At 54.9% G+C, this 26,305-nt stretch overlaps 2 protein-coding genes across 3 annotated transcripts; one reads left to right on the top strand and one right to left on the bottom strand.

Annotated features, from left to right (window-relative positions):
* Window positions 1–270: 270 nt before the first annotated feature.
* Window positions 271–4,309, bottom strand: IGFBP6 (insulin like growth factor binding protein 6). Of its 2 annotated transcripts, none has more exons than XM_065887068.1 (4): window positions 3,694–4,309; window positions 1,452–1,591; window positions 1,176–1,295; window positions 271–589 (listed from the first exon to the last, which is right to left on the bottom strand). In XM_065887068.1, the coding sequence occupies exons 1-4, from the start codon at window positions 4,019–4,021 to the stop codon at window positions 467–469; spliced, it is 711 nt and encodes a 236-aa protein (XP_065743140.1). In that variant the 5' UTR covers window positions 4,022–4,309; the 3' UTR covers window positions 271–466. The 2 variants fall into 2 exon arrangements, with proteins under 2 accessions (XP_065743140.1, XP_065743139.1); XM_065887067.1 differs by having other exon boundaries at window positions 467–589; window positions 1,452–1,599; window positions 3,696–4,021.
* Window positions 4,310–11,216: 6,907 nt separating this feature from the next.
* SPRYD3 (SPRY domain containing 3) lies at window positions 11,217–26,108 on the top strand. The gene is made up of 11 exons (XM_065887173.1): window positions 11,217–11,312; window positions 12,800–12,946; window positions 13,956–14,031; window positions 14,493–14,617; window positions 14,921–15,056; window positions 15,940–16,125; window positions 22,844–22,993; window positions 23,378–23,435; window positions 24,052–24,171; window positions 24,257–24,429; window positions 24,748–26,108. Exons 1-11 carry the CDS (start codon window positions 11,290–11,292, stop codon window positions 24,880–24,882), a joined length of 1,329 nt encoding a protein of 442 aa, XP_065743245.1. The 5' UTR covers window positions 11,217–11,289; the 3' UTR covers window positions 24,883–26,108.
* Window positions 26,109–26,305: the final 197 nt, after the last annotated feature.

Below are 26,305 nucleotides of genomic sequence, written 5' to 3' on the forward strand. Positions count from 1 at the left end.
TCAGTGTTAGAAACAAGGTCACAACCTCAGACCAAGGCCACGGCCTCAGTGTCTCCCTGCCCCCACCTGCTGCCTTCCACTCCCTGGTGGGCAGTTGGGTGAGGTTTGAGGCCATGAAATGTCTACCAGTGGCTGTCTCTGTCATTCCCAGTGTGGCAGGAAGGACAGATGGTAGTCCACAGGAGAAGAGAGCTGCTATAAGAGGCTGGACAGGGGTAGAGAGAAGGGCCAGGGACTCCACAATGTGAGAGGTGAACACAGAGACGTAGGCCAGAGACCCCCAACACAGCTTTATTAACACCCCAAGCCAACACCAACAATCTTTCCATGTGTGAGGCTGACAATGGGGCAGGGCCTGCAGGTGGAGTGTGGGGCTCTGGGCCCCTGAGTTACTCAGCACTCAACAAATAACCCAAGATGACAGCCCCACGCTCCTGCCAGTGGCCATGCAGCCTCCCACCCAGCCTTAGCCACTGCTCCCGGTGGGGCAGGGGGAGCTTCCATCGCCGTCTGGGGACCCGGGCAGGGGCTGGCCCATGCGATCCACACACCAGCAGGGACCTCGGCGCTGCCCCTGGGAGGAGCGGCACTGGGGAGAGAGGCACAAGAATCAGAGGTGTGGCCCAGGAGAGATGGGAGGGGCCCCGTGGGTTGGGGGACGGGCTGTCAACTCCTGAGTCTGAGTCTGTGGAAACATCTGAGTGTTCTCGGGACAGCGAAGCCCGCTGGGTTCCCTTGCATGGCTTCTCTTCTCCACCCACCAAACTGTGCCTGTTCTTCTAGGCCAGAACAGTGGTTCTCAAAGTGTGGTTTCCAAACCAACAGCATCAGCATCACTAGAGGCCGCGTTGGAAATGCAAATTTTCAGGCTCTGTGGGCGGGGCTCAGCCACCTGTGTTCACACCTGGGTGATTCTGATTGCTCCTCACGCATGTGAACCTCTGATTTAGGCATTGCTTAGATAGTCTAACCTCTGAGTTAGGCATTGTTTAGATAGTCTAACTCCTCTCCCATAGCTGTGGTTGGTTATTCTCTATGTTTGTGTGGGCCCTAAAGTTGGGAGAGCCCTAAGGGCAGGGCAAGTGTCTTATTTATGCAACTTTGTAAGCCCCGCTACCCAATTGCTAGTAGGACCCTTGTACTGATAGACCAAGGGAGGAGAGGAATGGCCTCACCTGCCGCTTCCGGTAGAAGCCCCGATGGTCACAGTTAGGCACGTAGAGGGTGTGAGCCCCGCGGTAGATCTCGGTCTGGAGCTGCTGCAGCACTGAGTCCAGATGTCTGCGGCAGGGGCCCTGGAGGAAGGGATAGCTCTCCTGCAGAACCTGCTGGCCCCGCCAGCCAGGCTCCCAGGATTGGGATGGAAGACTCGGCCAAGCCCAAGGGAGCAGTCTCAGATGGGAATCTCCAGGACTCTCCAACCCTCCCGTTCCCTGCAGCCCCAAACGCACCATCTCAGTGTCTTGGACGCCCCCAGGATTGGGCCGGGCGGGAGTGGTAGAGGTCCCCGGATTCCTCTGTTGGTCTCTGCGGTTCATGTCCTGCTGGCGAGTTGTCCCTGCTTGGGGCTTACTCTCCTTAGGATTCTCCCCTACAGCCACAATGGGGAATGGGGAAGAAGAGGCCGGAAATCAACCAGATGTCAGAGGCCAGAGCCGAGCGGAAATGAGCGGGGCTTTCAGAGTAGTGAGGGGGTTTACAGTTTGGCTCCACTGTTACCTTCTCCCGGCCTCAGTTTCTTTCTCTGATAGATGGTAATATTACCTTTCATGATAATATCCCCAGACTAGTATTTTTAAAAATTATTTTGGCTGCACCAGGTCTTAGTTTCTTCATGCGGGATCTTTAGTTGCATCATGTGGGCTTCTTAGCTGTGGCATGCGGACTCTCAGTTGCAGCGTGTGAACTCTCAGTTGTGGCATGAATGCGGGACCTAGTTCCCAGACCAGGGATCGAAGCCAGGCCCCCCGCGTTGGGAGCATGGAGTCTTACCCACTGGACCACCAGGGAAGTCCCCTGCAGACTAAGGCTTTAAGGCTTATAAAGGAGAAGCACTTTGGAAAGCAAAAATCAATACGTTCATTGATTGAGGAGCCTGGGGCTTTGGGTGAAAAGACCGGGCTGTTCCACCAGAGGCCAGCAGGGGGTGCACCAAGCCAGGGAGATGGGGCAGAAGAGCAATGGCGGTGAGAGGGGGTCAGCAGGGACCCACGTGGAATGTGTGTCCTCGCTGTGACCCTGCTATGACTCAGCCCACCCCTCCCAGGGCTGAGACATGGTTACTTTGGGGGCACTGCAGTGGGGGCCTCTCCCTTCTGGTCCCCTGAGACTCAGCCCAGCTCAACCCCAGTGGTCCCAGGAGCATGTGTGATTCAGCCCTTAACCAGGAGGTGGAAGGCGGGCAGGCTGCAAAGGTGCAGGAATGAGCGGCTTCCAACCTGCAGGCAGCTCCTGGCTCTGGAGAAAGTTTCACACGTTGTACTGGGGGGTTTGGGGAAGGCTCAGGATGGGAAGGGAAAGTCAGGGTGTCAGGGCAAAGAAAAGACAGGGAGGGGAGCGGGCACTGTTTGGAATTTGCCCCAGCTGTAAAATGAGATATTATGAGCCCTGAAGTTGCTCCCATCTGCCTGCTACTCAAAAGCCAAGAACCATTTCCTCTGCAATCCTGAGTCTGATCCCTCTTCCTCCACACTCCTCAGACCTTGCCCCTCATTCCCTCTATTCAGCATCCTACCGCGACCATGCTGCCAGCTGCCTCCTCTGACCCAACCAGACCACCTCTTTCCAGGAAGACCCCTAGCAGCCTGGACTCAGGCACTTAGGACTGAAAGAAACTCCAAGTTGATTTCCCATCCTTCCCTGTGGAAAAAACTGGGAGCTCAGATGCCCCTGGGGTGGGGGCCGTTTGTATTTCCTCCTCTTCCCATCTCCCTGCTGCCCCCCATCTTTCAGGTTCTGACTCACTTCTGTCCCACCCACCCAATGACTCAGCCTTCTATTCTCTCTGGGTTAGGGTGGGGTGGGGTGGGGTGGGTGGAGGGTTCTGAGAAGCTTTAAATCATAACCCTGATTTGGCAGACTCCTTCTTTTCCCACCTCTGTCCCCCTGCTCCGGGTGGGGAGTGGGGAGGGCCAGCGCCAACCACCGGACCCTAGTCTAGTGTGAAACTGCTCTGGATTTGAGCCATCTTCTATTCTCCACCCCATGTTCGGGTGCTTTGGACACCCTGATATTAAGAGGAGATATTTCTCAGTGTGTGCAGGATTTGGGAGTCTGGAGTTCTCTTCCCTCTTTCTCCAAGTGGAAGCCGGTAACAATGCCTGGGTCCTTTCTCCAGCTCGGGGGTCTAGGGCTGAAGGAGCTGGGCCTCTGTGGCATACAGCACGTCCCTAAACCCTTCCATCCCTCCCTTTCCCCTCAAGGGAAACCCTTTTTTGACGGGGCAAAAAAGGGTTGCGGGCTCAGACATCTCCCTGCTTCATCCCTAGGGCCCCCAGCCGTACCCCAGACTCCTAGGAGCTCCCCGCACTGGCCCCTTCAGCCCCTAAAATGTATCCCCCACCAGGGTTGGGGAGGAGGAAGCGTCAATCTCAGGACCCTCATAGCAGGGTTGCCCGTGCGCATCCCTCCCGGACCCTGCCGGCAGAGTTGCGGGCCTCACGTGGGCGGGGCAGGGGCGGGGCGCGGACTCACCCGAGGGCGCGCGCGCCCGGCCGCAGCGGCCCCGGCCCAGCAGCAGCGCCCGCAAGGGCGCTTCGTCTTTCTCCGGCGGCTGGCACTGCAGTCCTGGGGCGCAGTTTGGAGTGTAGACCCCGCACTGCTGCCCCTCCCTCCTGAGACAGCCCCCAGCTTCCGCACAGCCCTCCGCCGGCGGCCCCCCATCCTCCTCCTCCACGCAGCCCCCTGGACAACCCGCCTGCACCCCCTGCCCGCAGCCTGGGCACCTTGCCAAGGCGCCTCCTGGGCGGGCAGCGAGCAGCAGAGTTAGCAGCAGTGGCGGCAACAGCCTGTGGGGGGTCATGGTCAAGATTTTTGCCCCGTCCACTCCTCCCAGAGCAGTCGTAGCGCAGCTGCTGCCCGTCGCCGCCCCTCTGCCTTAAGTAGCCGCCGGCAGGGGCCGGGCCCTTTAAGAGCCAGGTGAAGCGGGGGGGCGGTGGAGAAGGCAGGGGCATTCCCTAAACTGGGTGGGACTGGAGAGGCCCCCCCCCTCCACCTGGGTCCTCCCCACTCTTCTCTACCTCCTCCCTTCCCGGTTTCTGTTTACTTCCCAAATTACTCTGATTTTTCTTGCTTTGTTCCCGGGAATCTCGCCCGGATTTTGGGAGCTGGACAGCTGGCTGGAGGCCCTGGAGGGTGGGAAGGGGTGGAAGCAGGAGGGGTAGAAGCGGCAGGAGGGGTAGAAGCGGCAGTAGGGGTGAAGGGCAAACCTGAAATCCAGTTCGGGTACATGTGTGGCGGATGAAGGAGACGGAGAGACTCCGATGGGGAGTGAGAAGATGGCGGACTTAAGTGGACGCAGAAGGGATGGTGTGGGGGTCGTGAGAGGAATGCGGGCGAAAAGAGAGAAAAGGCGGAGACGACGGAGAGTGGGGTCTTGGGAAAACCGACCGCTGATGGAAGAGAGTAAACCAGGGGCGAGGAGAGGAAGAGCAAAGCTGAGGCAGGAGCAAGAGAAGGTCTCCCTGAGATATGACTGAGGGGAAGGCGGGTACTGGGGGCCAGACTTGGGTAAGATGATAGAAGGGGTTGGGGGAAGCAAGGGGTGAGGTGGGGGGAGGCGGAAGCACACCTTGAATGAACTGTCAGAAATCCTAGCATTGTGTTGGGGCCATGGGAGTCTGGAGGGATTGCAGGGGGCGGAGCGTGCCCGCAGAACTGGCTGAACACCTGGGAGGTAGGGACGGGGGACTGGCCAGCTGAAATTACAGTGGCGGGGGTGGGGGGTGGGGGAGAGAGGCGGGGGGGAGGATTAGAGGAACCCATACTCTGGGTGCTCTTAGGGACAGTGGCCAGAGAGCAGATCCCCAACCCACCCTGTCCTTCATCCAGGTCAGCCCACCCCTCCATTCCTCTCCTTTCCCAGAATCTGTCCTCCACTCCACACCCACCCAGTACCACCCTTTGGGTTTTCTGGATTATTCAGGCTGTGCTCTACCCAGGGGGGTTGAATGGTGACTGGTCTGAGTGTTTCAGTCTGCCTGCTCCCCGAGCTTTCACACGCTGGTCTGTCTACCCCACCTCCCCACCCCTGGCCGCCCTTCTCCAGGCAGTGCCCCGCCCATCTGAGACTCCTAGCTGAGCCTTCCTTCCTAGAGGGAGGAAGAAGGACCGTTTCCTTCTGCAACCCACACCCACCCAGCTCTGGGTTACGCAACACCGGCCATCTCATTCTTTCCTAAAACAACGGCTCTGGGCAGTGGCTAAGTTTAAATTCTGGGCCTCCAAGCAAGAATGTAACCAAGGCCTTCCTGAACTTTTAGGTAAACACAAAATAAAAAGAACTTTACTCCCAGCCCGCCCCCTAGGGCTACCCTGAGACCCTAGGACCAGCATTTGGGGAGCAGCGTCTTCCAGTAGCCCTGAGACTGTGACGCAGATTGGGCAGGCGGGGGTGGGGGGGTGGCTGCTGGGGCAGTGGGAGGAGCAGCTGTCCTCTCTCTGGAGGCTCTGGGACCTCCTCCTCCAAGCTCTGACCCCAGGATAGCGAGCTCCATCCTGTCCCTCCGTCCTCATCACGATTTATTTTGCCCTGCACATGGTTCTAGCTAGGGCTTTTCTCCTCAGCTCCATCTTGCTGCTTCTGAACAAGATGGAAAGGTCTGTGGAAAGTTGAGATGGGGAAGAGATGGCCATACTCCCTGCAGGATCCCAGTGTGGCTTTTTAAAGAAGTTTGTATTCTTTGGTAGGTTATACTGCAGACAAGCCCAATACTCTGCTAGCCTCTCACATCTACTGCTGCCTTCCCGAATTCCCCCTTCCCCCTCCCACAGATTTCCCCTGTTTGCCACCCTTACAGATTTCCCCTGTTTGCTGCTACCCCCTGCCCAGCTTGGTCCCTCCATGCAGTCTAAGTACAGCCACGGTACAGACCAGTTCCACCCGCCCCCCCAGCACTGCTCTTGCCTCGTCCCCATGCCTCCAGTATGGATGTCCAGAGCGGCGAGCTGTGCTGTCAGCGCTGGGGTCTAACCAGGCTCTTTCTCGCAGACTGAGACTCTCGAACTCTGCTTTTCCTCCCTTTGGGATGCCCTTCACCTCAGCACCCAGAGCAGAGGTAGGAAGCGCATGGTGCGTGCTCAGGATGGAGTGTGGGCCAAGGTGCACGCACTCTGGGACTCTGTCTGGCCTCTGTGGAGAGAAGAGTTTGAGGAAAGCTTCTGTCAGGGCTGTGAAAAGACTAAACAGCTGGGGCTGTTACTTAGGCTTTTTATTTATTTTTTATTTATTTATTTTTGTTGTTGTTTTTTTGCGGTACGCGGGCCTCTCACTGCTGTGGTCTCTCCCGCTGCGGAGCACAGGCTCCGGATGCGCAGGCTCAGCGGCCATGGCTCACGAGCCCAGCCGCTCCGCGGCATGTGGGATCTTCCCAGTTCGGATCTTCATGAACCCGTGTCCCCTGCATCAGCAGACGGACTCTCAACCACTGCACCACCAGGGAAGCCCTTTAGGCTTTTTATAAATAAACTTTGACAGGACTTCCTTCTCCTCTTGCAGGTTACACTCTGTCGTGCTGCTCCCTTATGCTAGGCGTCTCTCACACCCAGCCCATCCCTCCAAATCCACAGCACCTCCCAGGTGCTGACTTCCTTTTGAGAACCAGGGGTAAAGGAGGGGGCCTGCCTGGATCCTTTTGAGCTTTGAGTCTGAGGAAAGACAAGTAGTGGCACAGTCCACAGACAGAAAGCACCAGAGAGGAGGCTTAATGACCACATCATGACATGGCCTAAGTCTGGTGTGGGTCTCATGGGAACTGTTGCGATAACCTCCGCTGGTCTCCAGCCTCTGGTTTCTGCCTTCTGTCCCACACGCAGCCTCCCAGTTGGTCTTGCTCCTGTGACTCTCTCCTCCTCAAAGACCTTTGGCGGTACTCCATGCCCCCCTCCCTGCGAGGACCCATGCTCTCATATGCCAATCATGACCCTGTGGACGGTTGGCCCGGGAAGCACACTGTGGTTCAGCCATCTGGTGGGATCACCTTCCCCAAAACCTCCTGGCAGTTTCTCATCTCTGAGTCTGAACTGAGATTAGGGGAAGGGAAGGTGTGATGCCCAGAGGTAATTTCTTCCGCTGAACTCCAAATTTTTAGCTCATAAGGATGAAATTCTCCCCATCATTCCTCTCACCACAAACCAAATTCTGCCACCTCATCCCCACCTGCTCAGCCAGCTGTCTGCCTTTCTTTTAATTCATCCACATTGTTGTGTTGCTATCTTAAAATTTTGCTTATCTTTTCTTGTTCTTATTTTTCCAGTTAGATTATGAGTGTTGGGGGGTTTTTTAATTAATTAATTAATTAATTTATGGCTGCATTGGGTCTTCGTTGCTGTGCATGGGCTTTCTCTCTAGTTGCGGCGAGCGGGGGCTACTCTTCGTTGCCATGTAAGGGCTTCTCATTGTGGTGGCTTCTCTTGTTGCGGAGCACCGGCCCTAGGCGCATGGGCTCTAGAGCTCAGGCTCAGTAGTTGTGGCGCACGGGCTTAGCTGTTCCACGGCATGTGGAATTTTCCCGGACCAGGGATCGAACCCATGTCCCTTGCACTGGCAGGCGGATTCTTAACCACTGCGCCACCAGGGAAGTCTCAGATTCTGAGTGTTTTGAGAACAGGAGCCCCACATCTTCTTCACCTCTGGACCCCCCCAGCTCTCAGTTCATATAAGGAGTTCGGAATTGATACAGGTAAAAGTTGTTGTTTTGGGTGGGAGCAAAGGCAGTCCTGGGGGAGGGCCTTGAGAGGTGACGCGGGCACACTGCAGCTCTTCTGGAGGCTCCTCTACTTCTGAGCTAGCCCAGGCCACCCGCCCTAGGGGGTCTTGTGGCTCTCCAACTCCTTTAACCCCTCCTCTCTCTTTTCCTATTTCTCCCCCTTGTTCTCCAAGTAAAGGCCAAAGAGACTGAGAGGCCAGAGTGTGGTCAGAGTTCAATAAGAGAGGGAAACCTGGCCCCAGGATAAACCAAAGAGGGTTTCCCGGAGAATAGGGCTTTATTTTTTTTAATTTATATTTATTTATTTATTTATATTTTTGGCTGCATTGGGTCTTTGTTGCTTAGTGCGGGCTTTCTCTAGTTGCGGCGCGCAGGGGCTACTCTTCGTTGTGGTGCAAGGGCTTCTCACTGCGGTGGCTTCTCTTGTTGCGGAGCATGGGCTCTAGGCATGCGGGCTTCACTAGTTGCGGCGCATGGGCTCAGTAGTTGTGGCACACGGGCTTAGTTGCTCTGCAGCATGTGGGATCTTCCAGGACCAGGGATGGAACCCGTGTCCCCGCATTGGCAGGTAGATTCTTAACCACTGGGCCACCAGGGAAGTCCCGAGAATAGGGCTTTAAAGTAGAGTTTAGGGGACTTCCCTGGCAGTCCTGTGGTTAGGACCTGGTGCTATCGTCGCTGAGGGTCCCGGGTTCAATCCCTGGTCGGGGAACTAGGATCCCACATGCCTCATGGCAAGGCCAAAGGAAAAAAAAAAAGAGTTTAGGAGAAGAGGGAGGAGGGCATCTCAGATAGGAAAGCACATCTTTGTGTAACAGAGATGAGGGGAAAGAGGCATGCGTGTGAATGTGTGTGCATGATTTGTTCTGTCTAGATTCCCAGTGTCCCAATGATATCAGAGAAAGGAGAACTGGGAAGGGAGCAGAGCAGTTTTCTAGACTGGGCTGGAGTCAGCCAGATGGTTGGGAGTTGGGAATCATTAGTGGAGAAGAAATAATAACTGGGAGTCTGAGTTTTGCGTTTTTTGGTAATTACATGAATAAAAATATATTCAGTAGATTGATAGAGCATTTATTTATGTGGATGTAGCTACATTATATGGACATAAATAGGGAGGAATTGTGCTCCCAAAGAGCTTAGAATTAATATCTGTCCATCCAACACACACTTAATAAACACCTAAAAAACCAATCGGGATGGGAGGGTATTCCAGGATAGAATGCAGACTGTAACAGGTGAATCTAAATGTATTATATATGTATGACAAAAACACACTGAGGGGGTGAGAAAAAAAAAAAAGGTGCTGACTTAAGTAATTTGGAAAACAGTGTTATGACTGGAAACTGTAAGGCTAAAGATAAATGTAATGGCATACTCTACACTCTACATAAACACTGTACTCTAGTTGATAAATTTGTTTCTCATGGGTTAAAATTTTTGCAACTGCTTAATATGTACTGGGGTTGAGCAAATAAGTAATGGATATTGGGTTTCTCACTGTCAGAGAGAAGTAGGGAGGAAGGCTAGAATGAACCCTGTGGTACTGGATTAGAATAAGAGACTTCAGTGCAATCCTCATGGATTGGAAGACTCCATATTGTTAAAACATCAGTTCTCCCAAAATTGATCAACAGATTCAACGTAATCCCAATTAAAATCCCAGAAGGCTTTTTTTGTAGAAATTGGCAAGCTGATTGTCTCATATAGAAAAGCAAAGGATCTGGAATAACTCAAACCAACTTTTAAAAAGTACAAAATTGAAGGACTTATACTACCTGATTTCAAGGCTCATTATAAAGCTATAGTAATCAAAACATAAAGATAGAAAAACAGATCAGTGGAACAGAGTAGAGAGCCTAGAAATAGATCCACAAAAATACAGTAAATTAATTCTTTTCCTTTAGACACTTCTTTTTTTCTTTTTTACTTGTTCAATAGATGTTTGACAAAGGTGCAAAGGAATTCAGTAGAGAAAGGATAGTCTTTTTAACAAATGCTGCTGGAACAACTGGACGTCCATATGCAAAAAAAAAAGAAAAAAATTAACTCAAAATTAATCACAGATCTGGATAAAGTTGGTAATGCATAACCTCAATCTAATAATGAGTAAATATCAGATAAAATGAAACTGAGGGATATTAAACAAGATAATTGGCATCTACTCTTCAGGAAAGGCTGAATAACTGTCCCAGATTAAGGAGCCTAAGGAAACATGACAAGTAAATGTTAGTCACAGATCTGGGGTTCTGATCCAGATTTCCTAATGTCTGGTCTACACCTGTTTCTGACAGCTTATCTCCATTATGCCAAGTGGCCACTGTTTATAGTATAGGAGAGGATGGCTTCCATTTCATTCAACATTTGTACAGCACCTATTTATGATAAGAATAGGATAGCTCTCAGGGGTCTGAAGGAGCTCACAGTCCAGCAGAGACAGATCTACAAACAGAAGTTACTTTAATAATAAAAGTAAGACTGTAATAAGTGCTACAAATGAGGTGCAAACGACATGGTATAAGAATACAGAGGAGGGAAAACCTTCCTATCTGGAATAGAGAAATTCGGTGATGGGAGGAACCGGGGAAGTCCTCCCCAGAACGGCAATAATCACCCTTTAGTAGGTGCTCAATAGATGTCAGTATCTTTCTTCCCTTCACATTATGGCCCCAGCCTAACTTTCCTTAAGTTACACCAACCCCTCTGTTCCTGAACAGCGTGCCGTTTCATGCCACTGCTTTTTGCATCCGAAGTTCTCTCCACCAGGAAGGGAATGCCCTGCCTAGAATGAAGGAAAGGTAACATGAAATGGAGCTCGGGAGAATACAAAGTATATGTTAGCAGGCGCACGAACTGTGGAGGCCAGCCTCAGGCTCTGCATCTACAAAAAGGATTTAATAAGACTCATTTCATAAGGTTGTTGAACGGATTAAAGGACATTCCTTCAAAGCTCTTAGCCTCACGACTAACACTGAACGAGCGCTGAGGCAACAGTCGCAGTGTTTGTGGGTGCGCAGCGACCTTCCCCGCCCACCCCGCCCGGAGGGAGCCGCCCCTTGACCGGCCAGTCAGCGCCCAGGGCGCCCAGTGTGGCGTCCGCGCTGCCACGTCGCCACCTCCCACCCTCTCGACACCCGTATTTAATAGCCCCTTACCCGGCACTAGGTACCGGGTTCACCGGGCCGCGCCCGACCAGGCCTGCGTCCTTCGATTGGCTTCTGCAGGTGCCTGTTGTCCTCAGCCGCTGCAGATTGGCCGGGGTGGGTGGAAAGGGGCGGGTCTCGGGGGACCGTTGGAAGGGCGGGGACCCGGATGTGTGTGGTGGCGGCGGCCGAAGAGCTAGTGAGCGGAGCTCAGAGGCCTATGGATGAGGAGGACGCGGCGGCCCCGGTAGGCGGGGATCGGGGGCGGGGTCCCCGAGGCCTCGGGTCGGTCTCCACGGAGTCTGAGGCGGGAGGCTGGGGTCCTGGGAGGAGGCTTCGGAGTCAGGGGCGGGGTCTTGCGCTCTGGTCACTGGTCTTCCTCCCTGGGGACCCTCCTTGGCCCAGTGCAGGGCCTGGGGAGGCTGGGCGTAGTCACACTGATGGGCCAGGGCCCCTTTCCCCCGGGTCTCGTCTGAGTGATCGGGCTGTGCCCGGGGTGGAGGCGGGGCCCGGTGCGGCCGCGTATCGGCGGCGCCAAGGCTGTGGGGTTCTAGGCAAGCAGATGTCCCTAGGTTGGGCGCCAACATCGACCTGGGGTCGAGCCCCCTGGCCGAGTGCCAAGGAGGCCAATTCTAGGGCTGCCCCACAGCTGCCTACCCTTTTGGTCACGCGGTGGCTTGTAGCTACTGCAGAAGCGTGTAATAAGCGCATTGGGATTGAATTCAGCCTAGCCGAGGCTTCCTAAGCCCCTGCTGTGTGCAAGGCACAGTCAGGCCTGGATGGAACCCTTGTCCAAGGGTTTGGGGGATGGGAAGAGAAAGTACCTCCCCTTTTTGTCGCTTTGGGAAAAATTCGTCCATTCATTCATTCATTCATTCATTCATATGTTAGCACTGTTAGGGGTTTAAATACCTGGGTCATCCTCCACTCCATCTTCACTGCTACCATCTTTGGGGATGCCATCTCTCATTGGAACAGCTGCAGCAGCCCCCTAATTAATTGTTTGCCACTTCTGTTCTTGCTCCTTATGGGATCAGTTTAGTCTCCAACCAACCGCCTGAATGAGCTTTACGATCTGATAAACCTTAAAATCATATACTTTTCTTGCTTAAAACCCTCCAGAGCTTTCCCATCACACTTGAAATAAAATTCACACTCCTTAACATGGTCTGTAGGGCGTTGATCTGGCCCCTACCTTCCTTCCATCCTCTTCTGGTACATTCTCCCTCCCTCCCATTCCCTACACACTAGCCACCTGGCCTTTCTATTTTCCTACCATGGCAGCTGCCTTGCCCCTCGGGACCTGTGTCCTGGCTGTCCCTTCTGCCTGGGATGCTCTTTCTTGGGGTTGTTACGTGCCTGTCACCTTTTCATCTCATAGAGTTCACCCCATTATTCTTTATCAGAGCACTCTGCTTTTTCCTCCACTGTCTAACGTTGTCATGTCTGTTTATTGCCTGTCATGCCTCCCCCAATAGAATGGAAGTGCTATGAGAACAGACATCCCATCCGTCTTGTTCGCAGCTGTATCCCTAGCACCTAGGACAGTAGGAGCACATAGTGGGAGCTCAGTAAATGTTTGCTGAATGAAAGGATGAGGGTGGGGACTGTTGAGGTCAATCTGGGCAACTGGCTTCAAGTCCAGTGTCCTCTCCGCGTTCTGGGTGGAACAGGCTGAGGTACTTTGCTCAGCGCCTTGCTTCCTCCTCCTCAATCTCCTTCTCCTCCTGTCAGGTTTGTTCTCATGAACAAGATGGATGACCTCAACCTGCACTACCGGTTTCTGAATTGGCGCCGGCGGATCCGGGAGATTCGAGAGGTCCGGGCTTTCCGATATCAGGAGAGGTTCAAGCACATTCTTGTAGATGGAGACACTTTGAGGTGAGTTTCGGGGAGTGCTTCCACATTTTCCTTTCTGTGCCAGATCTTAGAGACGAGAAGGGGCTTTTGCAAAGGCAGAGGACTGTCTGCATTGCACAGCGAGGGGTATGTTGTAAACCCTGGAGGCCTTTCCGAATGGAGCAGTATATGCTTCTTCACCCCGCACCCCCCTCTGCCTGTGTCTGTGGGTCCCTCTGTCCTGGTCTGCACTGGAAGCAGTCATGTCAGAGATGGAGGCCGCTGGGGTCTCAGGAATTGCCCAGCTGCCTTGTTGAAAGGACTCCAGTGAGTCTGTGCGATGCCGGGGTCTCCTGCCTGCATCTCTGTAGTTGGGAGCGGTGAAGAATGGCCATTTCAAAGGCAGTGGATTTCCTGTTTTGTGAAGGACAGTCCTGTAGTGCATCCTGCTTACTGCCTTCCAACCCTTTGGTTTGTGTGTTTGTGTTTGTTTTCGCTCTATTTTCTGGCTTGAACCCTTCCCCTGACTCCATCCGAGTCTCATTCTCTCACCAAGTTGTCACTGGAAGGGGGGGAGGAAGTAGTGCTATCTAGCCTGGAGACAAGAAAGCTGAGGAGTGGGGACTGAGTAACTGTCTTCCAGTCTGCAAAGGGCTTTGGTCCTGAGGATAGAGACCAGCCGTTCTCCAGCTCCACTGAGGACAGAGCCAGAGGAAAAGGGCCGAAGCTGCAGCATGAGGGACTGAGGTTAGACAGGGTTGTGAGACCCCTAATAGGCAACTGAGGGAGGCTTCGCCTTCTCTTCCCCACTGGCAGTGAAGAAGCCAGGCTTGCATTGGTCTGGTGTGGGCTGGGCCCTGGCTGGAGGCGGCGGGTGGGGTGGGTGACCTCAAGTATCTTGTTATGGTGTTTGTGCAGATGTCCTGAAGTATGGCCTGATGGATTCTCTTCTGTGCTGGCCCTCACAGGGTGGGGGTTGGGGATGCTGAGGCCCTCCCCCCAACCCCTGGACTAGGCTGCTAATGGAACTTCCCCTTCATTCCTCCTTCAGTTACCATGGAAACTCTGGTGAAGTTGGCTGCTACGTGGCTTCTCGACCCCTGACAAAGGACAGCAATTATTTTGAGGTGATCAAGGCAGGGGGTGGGCAGAGCAGGGGGTGAGATGGTTAAGCTCCAAGGCGCTCTTTTACTGGGTTCTTGACTGGTCCTTTACATTCTCCATCAGGATTATCCTGTCGGCTGGGAAAAGGGCCCAGGATAGCATGGTTCCTAATCTGAGGGGCACCCTAAAGTCCTTTCACCCTGTCCCTTCTGCTCTCCTGCCCTTCACCTAGGTAGACTTTGACCCATGTCCTTTCCCACCCCCTAACCCAGGCCCAGCATCTACTCCATCTCCCATCTTTTTCCATAGCTTGGAAATTGTTTTCTAAGTAATTGTGGTAAAGTGGGCCCCCACTTTCCCCAGTTCTCCCTCTGAGTGCCCTGACTTTTTCTCTGATTCCCCTGTCTTTTGCTCTTTGAGCCTCAGCCCCCTTTGATGTCTAACTCCCCTCCCTGCTAACTGTGCTCTGCTCTCCTCCCTCCAGGTGTCTATTGTGGACAGCGGGGTCCGGGGTACCATTGCTGTGGGACTGGTCCCTCAGTACTACAGCTTGGATCACCAGCCTGGCTGGTTGCCTGACTCTGTAGCCTACCATGCTGATGATGGCAAGTGAGTTGCCTTTTGTGGAACCCGACCCCTTTCCTACAGATTTGGGAATCTTGGATATAATGGACTACCTCAGGGTGGCTTTGGCTATTCCTTCGCTGGTCTTGGGGTATTTTCATAGACCTTTCTGATAGGGACAGGAAGGTGGCCTGTTGGCTACCCTTGGAGGTTTGCAGACTTAAAGGGGAGGGTGGAGCTCCCCCGAGAACATAGGTAGATGCCGTTGCAGAGTGATGGAAGCAGGAGCACTGGGGAGAGGTTGGGAAGCCGGGTTCGGGTCCTGTGTCTGTGCTGCTCTGTCCACAGGCTGTACAATGGCCGGGCCAAGGGCCGCCAGTTTGGGTCAAAGTGCAACTCCGGGGACCGGATTGGCTGTGGCATTGAGCCAGTGTCCTTTGATGTGCAGACTGCCCAGATCTTCTTCACCAAAAATGGGAAGCGGGTAAGTGGGACATCCTGAGTGGGATTTAAGCGGCTTGAAGCTGTCCAGGGGTTTGTGTGAGTAATAAGAAAGAGTCTGCTGGCTGGGGCTTGCCCAGGGCCCCACGGGCTTATTTCCCATCTTCTTCAGTTCAGCCTCAGATTCTCCTGGGGTCTCCTGCATGTAGGAGAAGATGCTCCCCACACCCAGGGGAAGCTGGGACATTCCCCAGGTCATGGACACAGAGGGGCAGGTTTGTGCAGTGGAGGAGGGGCAGAAACTGTGGGGGACAGAACTGGTGATGTGGGGGAAGGTTTTGAGCAGAAAAAAAGATGGGGAGATTATGACCTGGCTGCATAAGCTGGAGGTCCTCTTGGGATTTTTGACTTGAATGCTTTTGGGGATATGTCCTTTCTGTGTTTCGTGTTCCTTATTTCACTCCTCCTTTCCTTCTCTCTTCAGAGAGAGACTAGTGATGGTGAAGGGATGGGGTAAGAGCAAATAGGAGAGACCCCGGCTCTCTTTCTTCTTCTCCCCAGCCCCGTCTCCTACCCTGAGAAATTGCCTTCTCAGGCCTCCGCCGGCCAGCCTAGTGGTCTTCCTTCCTTAAGCACCTATGCTCAGCACTTTGCTGCTCCAGTCCACACTCACGCATACCTAAAGTGTTTGGGTGGGGGGGGTTGACAAGAGACTTGTGTTTGCCTTCTAGCTCCGTGGGTACCTTGCTCAGCTAGGAGTACTCAGCAGCTTTTTATGCTTCTCTGTACCTCTGTTGTGCTACCTGTCAGCGTGTGTGATGATGACTGGTTGCATCATCTCAAAACCCCTTGTGAGAATTAGATGAGCTGTGGAAAGGTAAGCCAGGCGGCAGCTCCCTCCCTTCCTCCCCCTCCCTCCGCTGCAGGTGGGCTCCACCATCATGCCCATGTCCCCCGATGGGCTGTTCCCAGCAGTGGGCATGCACTCCCTGGGTGAGGAGGTGCGGTTGCACCTGAACGCTGAGCTGGGCCGCGAGGACGACAGTGTCATGATGGTGGACAGTTACGAGGACGAGTGGGGCCGGCTGCACGACGTCAGAGTCTGCGGAACTGTAAGTAAGGGGAAGGGTAGGGCTGGGCAGAATCCCGGGGTCCACAGAAGCATGTCAGGATTGCTTAGAATAGGAAGTGAAGACATGGTCTTTTTAAAAATTACTTTATTTATTTATTTATTTTTGCCTGTATTGGGTCTTCGTTGTAGCGTGCGGGCTTTCTCTAGTTGCGGCGAGCGGGGGCTACTCTTCATTGCGGTGCACAGGCTTCTTATTGCGGTGGCCTCTCTTGTTGCGGAGTACGAGCTCTAGGTGCGAGGGCTTCAGTAGTTGCGGCACACGGGCTCAGTAGTTGTGGCTCGTGAGCTCTAGAGTGTAGGCTCAGTAGTTGCAGCGCACGGGCTTAGTTGCTCCGTGGCATGTGGGATCTTCCCGGACCAGGGCTCGAACCCATGTCCCCTGCATTGGCAGGCGGATTCTCAACCACTGCACCACCAGGGAAGTCCCAAGACAGGGTCTTTTGTAGGGTTTTGGAAAGTGGGAATTTTGTCAGGAGAGCCTGGCGTCCTGACATGATTCTTGAGTCCAGATCTGTGTTCTCCTTAGCGGTGGTCCTCTTTCCTGCCTTCCCTTTGTTTGAGAGCTCAGCCTAGTTGCTTAACCCTAGGAACGAGCAGTAGCCAGTAGCTCTCCTTTGCCTTCTTTGGTTCCTTCAGGCCCCCCACCCCCCACCCCATGCACGCTGCTGCCCTGCACGCCTGCCTTTGAGCAGGCTGGGCTGACTTGGAGGCCGGATGCCTGGAACACCCTTTTGGCTTGATCCCAGCCCAGCTAGCCCAGTTTTCCATTCTCTGCATTGTGGAGCAGGTGTGGTCACAAATCCCACTCATGCTGGGGAAGGTTCTTTGAGATCTTTTTCGAGTAAGCATCAATGACAGTCTCTTCTGCCTTCCTACATTTTACAGAGGATGAGAATAGAGGCAGATAATGATTCAGTGAGAGTCCTTGATCCTCCAAAGCTGGCCTTTTTATACATCTCACCATACTTGCTTTAGTCCCCTGCCTAGATTTTAAACTTTCTTGGGAAGTGTATGGACCTTGAGAGAGGGAAATTCTTCATATCTACCCTCTGTGCCTCATGCTGGTTTGGGAGTGAATGGATGCTGACTTAGGGGTCTGGCCCTGACCTCTAGTGGGCTGCTCGGACCTTCCACTTCGAATTGTCCCTCTGCGGCCCTCGGCTCCTTCCCGGCTCAACCTTTTCCTCCGCCCTCTGGCATTCTCACCCCAACCCAGGCTGTTTTCAACTCAGCCTTTGATAGCAAAACAGAAGCAGCGGGGGGTGTGGGGCGGGTGTGGGGGGGTGGATTATGAGTAAGGCTCTCCACTCTGGAGTTCAAGGTGAGTCAAACACAAGGAAAATGGCAGAAAGTGTGGCCTCCTGCAGCTTCGGGCACTCTGCACCCCCTTCTGGCACTAGGGTCCAGGAGGCCTCAGATGCCCACTCCCTGACCTTCATCCCTCCTTTCTTTTCCCCTTCCACCATCATTTTGACAACATCTGCAGAGTTGAGCTTGGGACTGAGCCAGGGCGATGTTCCAGCTCTCATCCTTGACCTCTCCTCAAGAGTTTTTTCCTGGCACCCTTTCCCTGCCTGGACTTGTCCCCACTCTGCTCCCTGCTCCTCCCAGGCAGTCTTTTCTAATTGATGCGGAATCCTGTAGACATTTATAAATAGCCTTCCTTCCTCCCTGCCCTTCCCCCAGTACCCTCAGGCCACACATTTAAGAATTTTTTTCTTTCTTGACTTAAGCTGTTCAGTGTAGCTCTTCTGTCAAACCCGCACCCCAGCTGGGGACAGCTGGCAGGGTAGGCACGCTGCTCCCTGCGCACTTGCTTCTCTGGGGCAGCCGTGGGCATGAGCCTCTTGAGGGACGCAGGCTTCTCTTCTAGTCTTGCCAACTACCTCATCTTTCCTAGTCTTGCCAACTACCTCATCTTTCAAATGAGGGTGACTTACCCAGTTTCTGCCAGCCCCTCGGCCCCCCATCCACTCTTGCCTCCTGACCTTCTTGCCTCATCCTTTTTGTCCCTCTGACCATCCACTGTATTTCCGACCCAGCAGTCAGAGTTGTGTCAGCCTGGAGGAGCCTGGGAGAGGTCATTAGGCTGTGCCTGTGCCTCCAATTTCTAAAGATGTCCAGCACAGCTGCTTCTCCTCTCTGCCCTTCCTGTTTTTATGTCCCCCTCTGTGGGGAGCCCTTCCCTGAGACCTCTGCTGTTGTTGCAGCCTGTTTCTCCTGCCCCAGGTGATGTTCCCAGGAGGACACCCCATAGAACCATAAAGGTCTGGAGGAGGCTTTGATGCCATCCTGTCCAGGTTTCTCAGTGCAGAGACTGTGGGCATCTTAGGTGAGACAGTTCCTTGATGTGCAAGCCATTTAGCATCCCTGGTTCCCAGACCCAGGATGCTGGTAGCTCCGACCCCACCCCCACCCCCTGCGCCCCAGTTGTCGTGACTGCCCGACATTCCCATATATCCTCTTGTACTGCTGAGAAAGCAGTCCCAGAGAAAAGTGAAGAGACTTGATCAAATGTCAAACAGCGAATTAGCAGCAGAACTAAGCCCAGACATTCATTCCTTGACCCCTACCCCAGCTTTTTCCACTTTCTGATATATGCTGCTGCCTTCTGCCCAGGCCCACTCTTCTGTAGCCAATCTCTCCTACTCGCTTCTCATAAGATGAATCCAGAGTTCCTGGGCTTAAATTCCCATGTCCCTGGGGATTTCTCCTGTCTAGTGGCTTTAGCCAGGGGCCTCCTAGGTGAGTTTACTTGGCTACCTTGGAATTCTTTTACTCCTATAGCCCTTTCTCCCAGTTTTGTAGTCTCAATTATCCTCTCTTCTCCCTTCTCACTGGTTCTTCCCATACAGAAGAGTGAATTCAACTCCTGACCCTTTTTTTTCCTCCAGCAATTCATTATGAAAAGTTTCAAACGTACAGGAAAGTTGAAAAAATAGCACAGTGAACACCCACTGTATCCCCACTACCTAGATTCGAGAGTTGTTAATATTTAGTTGTGTTTGTTTGATCTGAGGATCTATATATAGACAGACTGGCTCTTTCCAGAGGGAAGTCGTTCCCTGCTTCCTGTGGCCTCACTTTCCCCTCCTAAAGAGCGCCCCCTTCCCTGAGCTCCCGGATGCTGAAGAATTGCTGTTGCATTTGCTCAGGCATGGGGTGCTACCCCTCATTCCTGTCCCCAGGCCTTGCACAGTGAGGTAATGTGTCAAGGGCGGGGGGCAGTAGGTAGGGCTGGGGGATTAGACTCATTCTGTCTGTTTCGCATTTCTGTTCATAGCTCCTCTAACAACTCCTTAGTGACGGGGCAACAGCTTTAGTACACAAAGTGGGGTGAATGAGGCCCCACCCTCTCAGGGGTCCTCCCCGGGCCCAACCCAGGAGGAGACCGTGTTGGGGCCTGAGCTGGCCGGTGGGGAGCATGTTCTTGGTTCGTGTTTCAGTTGCTTCTAGGCCCTCCGGGCACTGAGTCCTCCCTTGCTGCTGTCAAGAGGGATTAGGGTCTCTGCTAGCAAGAGGAGGAGGGCGGGTCGCAGCAGGAGAGGAGGCTGAGAAGGGCTACTGGTATGAGGGAGGGGGCGGGGTGCAGGAGGCTCTCTGCACTCTGGCCTGCAGCCTCCGCTCTGTGGAGTTGACCTGTTTGGCCTCTCAAGGCTTCCGTTGTGTGTGGAGGGAGGTGGGGTGGGGAGGGGGTCTTGGGAGCCTTAAGGAAAGAGTTCCCCACCCCCACCAAAGATGTAAAGGAGCATGCCTGTTGATTGGGGGTATTGTTTGAGGAGAAATACTGGGAGGAAGACAGTCGGCCCCTTGGGATGGAGTCATCTGAGGAGTGTCCTGGGAGCCCAAGGGAGCATTCTAGTTGGGGGTAAGGGCTAAGGTGAGAGAACCTCTCCTTCTCTGTGACTGGCAGTTCCAGTCTGTTGTAGCTTGGGGGCGACTGTTAATGTTTAGGGAGCATGGGAACTTTGGGATATTCCAGTATCACGCCCATTTCCTGAGTCAGGGAAAGGCTGACGTGTGCATTTATCACCTACCGGGGGTCAGGCTCCAGGCTAAGCCCTTGACACTCACTTCACTTCATCGTACCCATATTTGGAGATGTGGGTAGTGGTACCCCTGTTTTACTGATGAAGTATCTGAGGCTTAAAGAAGTGAGAGTCACTTGCTTGAGTCTAGTGACTAGTAGGTAATAGGAGCTAGGATTTGAACCCAGGTCTGTTTGATTCTCTTTCAAACTAAGAAGTAGTTTGAAAATTTCCTGGTGGTCCAGTGGTTAGGACTCCATGCTTCCACTGCAAGGGGCACGGGTTCGATCCCCGGTCGGGAACTCAGATCCCACAAGCCCTGTGGCATGGCCAAAAAAATGTAGAAACTAAGAGGCACCTGAGGCACAGATTGAGGGACCAGCATCAAGATTCTAGCAACTCAGACTCTAGGAGCTAAACCTCTCATCTTCTCTAGGTTTCTACCAGCCCTAGTCTAAGGAGGGGAGGAGTGCACTCAAGCAAGGATCTATCAGGGAGGCCAGACTCTCCCCTACCTGCTCCTCTGAGTGCTCTGAGAAGGCTCCCAGGGCTTGGGAGGACTTTGCCCAGGGGCGGGAGAGTGGATGCGAGAGGAACAGATGAATCCAGGGGCTTACACCCTAAGGGGTGGGTGGTTCCTCTCTTGAAGAAGTGGCTTGTGCATGGCCCTAGTCTTCCAGGCATTCAGCAGCCTGTCTGAGCTGCTCTGCGGGCTGGGGAGTGGGCTTTAGAGTCCCACGTTAGTGTGTTTCATCCTCCTGGCCTTTTAGCTTAAGGAACCATCCCCACCCTATCCACAGACAAACCGGCAGCCTGCCCTCCTCTGGGCTGAGGCAGAGGGAATGGTTGGGCGGGTTTTTCCCAAGGATCAGGATCTGGGTCTGCTGTCTCTTGGCTCTGGAAGTGGAGAACACTGTGTTTCCTATGCCGAGGCCAGTTGGATGGAGTGGGTCAAGGGCAGCTGTGGGATCCCCCACCCAGTTCTGCAATGCAGGGTGGAGAGGTTGGGCTGGGGGCTGCTCGGATTGGGTGGAGTCTGTGTTAGTTAAAGTGCATCATGCCACATCCCCCCGGGTCCTGTGGGGAGAGATGCAGAGGAGGAACCCAGGCCACGCTGAGAGCATACAGAGGACCAGAAATAGAATTTAAACAGTGTGGGCCTTCATAATACCCAGTAAATCAGAAGACCACCTGCAGGGGACGCCTTCTGATGGAAGAAAGCAGTGTGAGATAATGGAGACTTCGGCTAGGGGTATGAATATCACAGAGCCAATGTAGCCCGAAACATGTATGGTCCTGGCTGCAGGAAGGAGAGAAGAAAGTTTAGGTGGCCTCCTGTACACCTCTGGCCTTTCTCCTGGTGCCCCCTGTCCCCCGCCTCCAGTTCTCTTGGGAGGAGGGGAGAATGGGCTTGAGGTGACAGGGCTTCGGGGATCCAGGGCTGAGAAGGGGGCCGAGTCCCTCTCTTGCCTCCCTGAAGGGGCTGCTGAGGGTGCAGCGCCTGCCTCTGCTGAAGACACATGGAGGCTTCGGCACTGGTGCGGGCGAGGGTGACGCCTTTCCTGTTCAGGCAGGAGTTCTTTGTGGGGTGAGAGGCCAGCGTCCCAAGGCTTGCCAGGGATAAGTGGAGGAGATCCTCAGGGAGTGAATTTTCTTCAGGGCCGGAGGGGTGGGAGGGTAGAAGAAAGTCTTGAGGGGCAGTTTGGTTAATTAAAAAGGGATTAAGGAATCCCAGGTGATGCTGAGGGTGGGGGAAAGAGGGGATGGGGTTGAGTCACAGCCCTACTATCACCATGACAACTGATAAATAAATCCTCCCAGATCAGGGGTTGCCGCCCCATCATGCCCAGGCAGGATCACTGTGGGGCCGAAGAGCCCCAAGAGCCCATCAGTCAACTCCCCTCCACACCCCTGCTCCAGCTTGAAAGAGCCGTGAGGGGCTGGGGGCAGGAACGCCTGCCTTTCTAGCTTCTCTCTGCCTGCTCCCCTCTCTCGCATTAAATGAAGGAGAAGAGCTGGTCGTCCTCGGTTCCCTGGCTCCCCTCGACCCCGCTACAAACAGCTCTGTTCAAAGCCAAGTAAAACAAAGACCTTGAGAAATTATATCAGTCCCATCCCAGGCAGAACTGGCTTCTGAGCTCATCTCCCCTCCCCCGGACGTCTGGAGTTGGCCCCTAACCTCTGCATCCTCCCTATCCGCCCGAGGCACCCTGAGAAAGCCATCAGGCTTCCTCTCAGCCTAGCCTTTGCTTCTCCTCTTCTCTGTGTTCAGAGCCCCTGGGTGGCCCTTTCCTGGCAGGGTGATTGAGGGAAGTGATGGCAGAGTGTACAGACCCCTGTGTGGTCCTGGCGCTCGGCCATCTGGATCGCTGTGCTGCTCTCGCCGGGTCCCCACAGCAGGGAGAGGGTTTTGGGCTCGGTAGGCAGGTGGGCGCAGCCTTTAGCAGGGGCTCAGCCCTCTTGCGCTGCCACCTCCATGCCCCTGCCCCCATCCCTGTTCTCCCATGCCTGCCTGGAACCCTGAGGCCCACTTTGTGCCTCCAGGATCCCTTCCCTTTCGGCCAGGGCTTTCTGTGAGACCCAGGAAAACTGGTCCCCAGATGGCCCTGGAACCAGGTTTCCAGGGGTGGGGTGCTAGCCTGCCCCCCACCCCTGGTTCTTCCCCCACAGCTACTGGAGTACTTGGGCAAGGGCAAGAGCATCGTGGACGTGGGGCTGGCCCAGGCCCGGCACCCGCTGAGCACCCGTAGCCACTACTTCGAAGTGGAGATCGTGGACCCTGGAGAGAAATGCTACATCGCCTTGGGGCTGGCCCGGAAGGTGGGCGCCAGTGCTGGCTTTTGGCCTGTGGAGCTGCTCAGCTCTGGGGCTGTTGGGCCGGGACCCGGAGCTCTTGGGGAGATCAAGGGGCTGGGCTGCAGAGGGAGGTCTAACCCGAGACAGAACAGGCCGTATGTGTCTGCCGTGTGAGGGCACAGACCCCAAGTCACCTCGGAGCTGAGAGAGGGTCGTGAGCGCACCACACGCACCAAGGCCTTCCTGCCTTCCCCTGCAACCTCCAGTGCCTGAAGGGGTGAGGTTGCCGGGGTGGGAGCAGCCATCTGGGTCGTAGCTTGTTTCAGAAGATCGAGGGTCCGTAAGCCACTCTCCCATCCTCTTTTCTGTGTGTGGTACCACAGCTTTCCTTTTCTCGTCTTGGTGTAGGATTATCCCAAGAACAGGCACCCTGGCTGGAGCAGAGGGTCTGTGGCTTATCATGCAGGTGCGTGAGGGGCTGCCCTGGGGAAGCTGGGGTGGGGTGGGGTATAGGGGCACAGGGACATCCATTTCCCTGACCCCACACTAGGGGCCTCGCCTTCAGCATCTGGCCCGAGAGACTTTCCCCTGCCGCTCTCTGCTCTCCCCATCCCAAGCTGCTAGCGATTTGTCTTCATCTGTGTTTTTCCTCCCAGCCCAAAAAGCCAGGGGAGCAGAACAGGGGTGGGGGATCTGGGCCCAAACTGGACATTCCAGGCCTCTGAGTTGGCTCCCTCTGCACCCTTCCTGCAGATTCTGCATTTTCTTTTTTTTTTTTGATCGGCTTGATTTCCTTTAGGGCTTCCTTTAGAAAGGAGGGGCTGTGAGTTCCTGGTCCTGCCTCTCCCTCCCCTGCCGAGGGCCCCTGCTCTCTGACCAGCTCCCAAGGGAGTTTCTCCCTTAGCCCCTTGAGGGGACAGATGTGTGTCTCTCTTTAATCTGGTGCCCTCATTCTCTCTCCTCCCTTCCTCAGGGCCAGCGAGGGAGGGAGGGACACTTCAGCTTTAAGCAGGGGCCGCTCTAGGGGCTGTAGGGTGTCGGTCCCTCCCTCAGGTGTGTGTCCTCTCCCCTCGCTCTGACAGATGACGGGAAGATCTTCCATGGCAGTGGTGTGGGGGACCCCTTTGGGCCACGCTGTTACAAAGGAGACATCATGGGCTGTGGAATCATGTTCCCCCGGGACTACATCTTGGACAGTGAGGGTGAGTGGGGTGACCATGGCCAACCAGGCTGGTCGGGCAGAGGGTGGGGGCAGTACCACAGGAGCTCAGGTTTCCTGGCCCCCAGGTGACAGTGATGACAGCTGTGACACAGTGATCCTGTCCCCGACCGCCCGAGCTGTCCGGAATGTCCGGAACGTCATGTACCTGCACCAGGAAGGGGAAGAGGAAGAGGAGGAAGAGGAAGAGGAAGATGACGGGGAAGAGATAGAACAGGAGCACGAGGGCAAGAAGGTGGTGGTGAGTGGGGTGGGTCTGGGGTTGGACTAGGGGTCTTGGGCCTCCGTGAGGTCTGGTGTTAGTGCAAAAAGCAGAGCCCAGGGAGTGGAGAGGGGAAGCCCTGGCTGCTGTGGGCGTGGGGCTGCTGAGTGGGGAGACTGGCTGGGAGGCTGGTTTCCCGCCTCGGGACGCCCTCTCGTGGTCACCTCCTGCATCGCCCTCTGTCTCTCGCCGACGGTGGTGCGAGCTGGGAGTGACGCGGCTCAGGCCTGTGTAGCTCCAGCATCCTCAGAGGAGAGGCTAGAGCCTGCCTATCCCACTTTTCTCTTCCACCCCCAGGTTTTCTTCACTCGGAATGGCAAGATCATTGGGAAGAAGGATGCTGTCGTACCTTCTGGGGGCTTCTTCCCCACAATTGGGATGCTGAGCTGTGGGGAGAAAGTCAAAGTGGATCTGCACCCCTTGAGTGGCTAGGCCTTCTCCCCTGGACCTGCCCCTTCTCCCTCTCCTCGCCCTTTGCAGAGCCAGGTACCCCGTTCCTGACGCCCCGAGGATTTGCTTACCCAGCAGGCCCCAGGGGGTGTGTTGTCCCTCTGCCCTACCGGATCAGGCCCCTGCCAGGCTCCTCTGTGCCCATGTTTCCGACCTGGTGCTGCCCCTGTTGTTAGTCCCTGGGCGAGAGTTCCTGGCTGGACAGGAACCAGCCCAAAGGATGGTGTTGCTTCATGGGTGGGGCCCGCTGGCTTTGGCCGTGGGCTCCCGCGTGCCCCTCCCACCCTGGCCCGTGTGAGGGGAGAGGAGTGAGCGCCCGTCTCAGCTGCTGTTGGGCGTGAGGCTTGGCAAGGGTAGAGCAGGACAGCCCGTCCTCTGTTTACCACAGGGTTCCTCTTCTCATCTTCTTTCCTGTTTCCTGTCCTCGTCGTCGTGTGAAGCACTTGCCGCTGTCATCCCCCCCGGGCTGGGCTGGGGGGTCGCTCTCTTGGGCCCTCTGTCTCCTTCCACTGACTGGTGTCCTGAGAAGACTACTCGAGGGTCTCCGTTCTTTCCCCTGCAAGCCAGCTTCCTCCCTCACTGCCTGCTCAGGCACCACAGTCCCCCAGAGAATCCGAGTCTCTGGCTTCCCCCAGCTGTACACACGTAGATGGTGTCCATGACGTGTTTGATGGGGTGAGAGAGGGGCTGTCAAATCGGGGGACTGGGGCCTTTGCTCCTGTCTCCCCCTTGCCCTCCTTGGCTCACCTCTGGCACCCGTCTCTCGTTCCGTTCCTGGGGAGGCAGGCGGAGACTCCAGAGCCTGTCTGTCCCACGTGGTGAGGGCGGGACCCCAGAGCCCTAGCAAGAGCCCGAGGGCACGGGGCCCACGCTCCCCTGCCCTGCCTTGCCCCCGCCCCTGCTTGCTGCCTGTGCCAGTTGCCTGTTTCGCTTCAGTGTTTGATTCTAGCGCTTAACGTGTCCTCCGCACCAAGCCCTCCGGTCTCCTAGCTGCTTGACCCCTGTCCCCTCCTCAGTGACTTCTGGGAGGGAGAGGCCTTGGTTTGGGCAGAGTGGGCAGGGCTTTGAGAAAAGGGGTGAGGTGTTGTGCTGCTGGGGCCTCCCCTTCGGCCCTCCCTTCAGGCCCTGCACTATGATGTATGAAATGTATGTACAGACCAGAGATGTTTATACAGCCAATAAAGATGGAGTTTCCATATTTATCAGTACGGCCGGGACAGGGGAATCCTTTCCAGTACAGGGGACCAGGCAGGGACAGGGCTGGACGAGGGGGCGGCCGAGGGCACTTGCTCACCAGGCACGTGTGGACCAGTATGGGGCCAGGGAGGGGGATCGTGTGTGTCCCATGGGCCTGGCTTGGGCCTGGGGTGCCCCAAGAAGCACAGGTGTGCCCCTGGGAGACCTG

Source organism: Phocoena phocoena, chromosome 11 (assembly GCF_963924675.1).
Source record: "Phocoena phocoena chromosome 11, mPhoPho1.1, whole genome shotgun sequence".
NCBI classification, from domain to species: domain Eukaryota; kingdom Metazoa; phylum Chordata; class Mammalia; order Artiodactyla; family Phocoenidae; genus Phocoena; species Phocoena phocoena.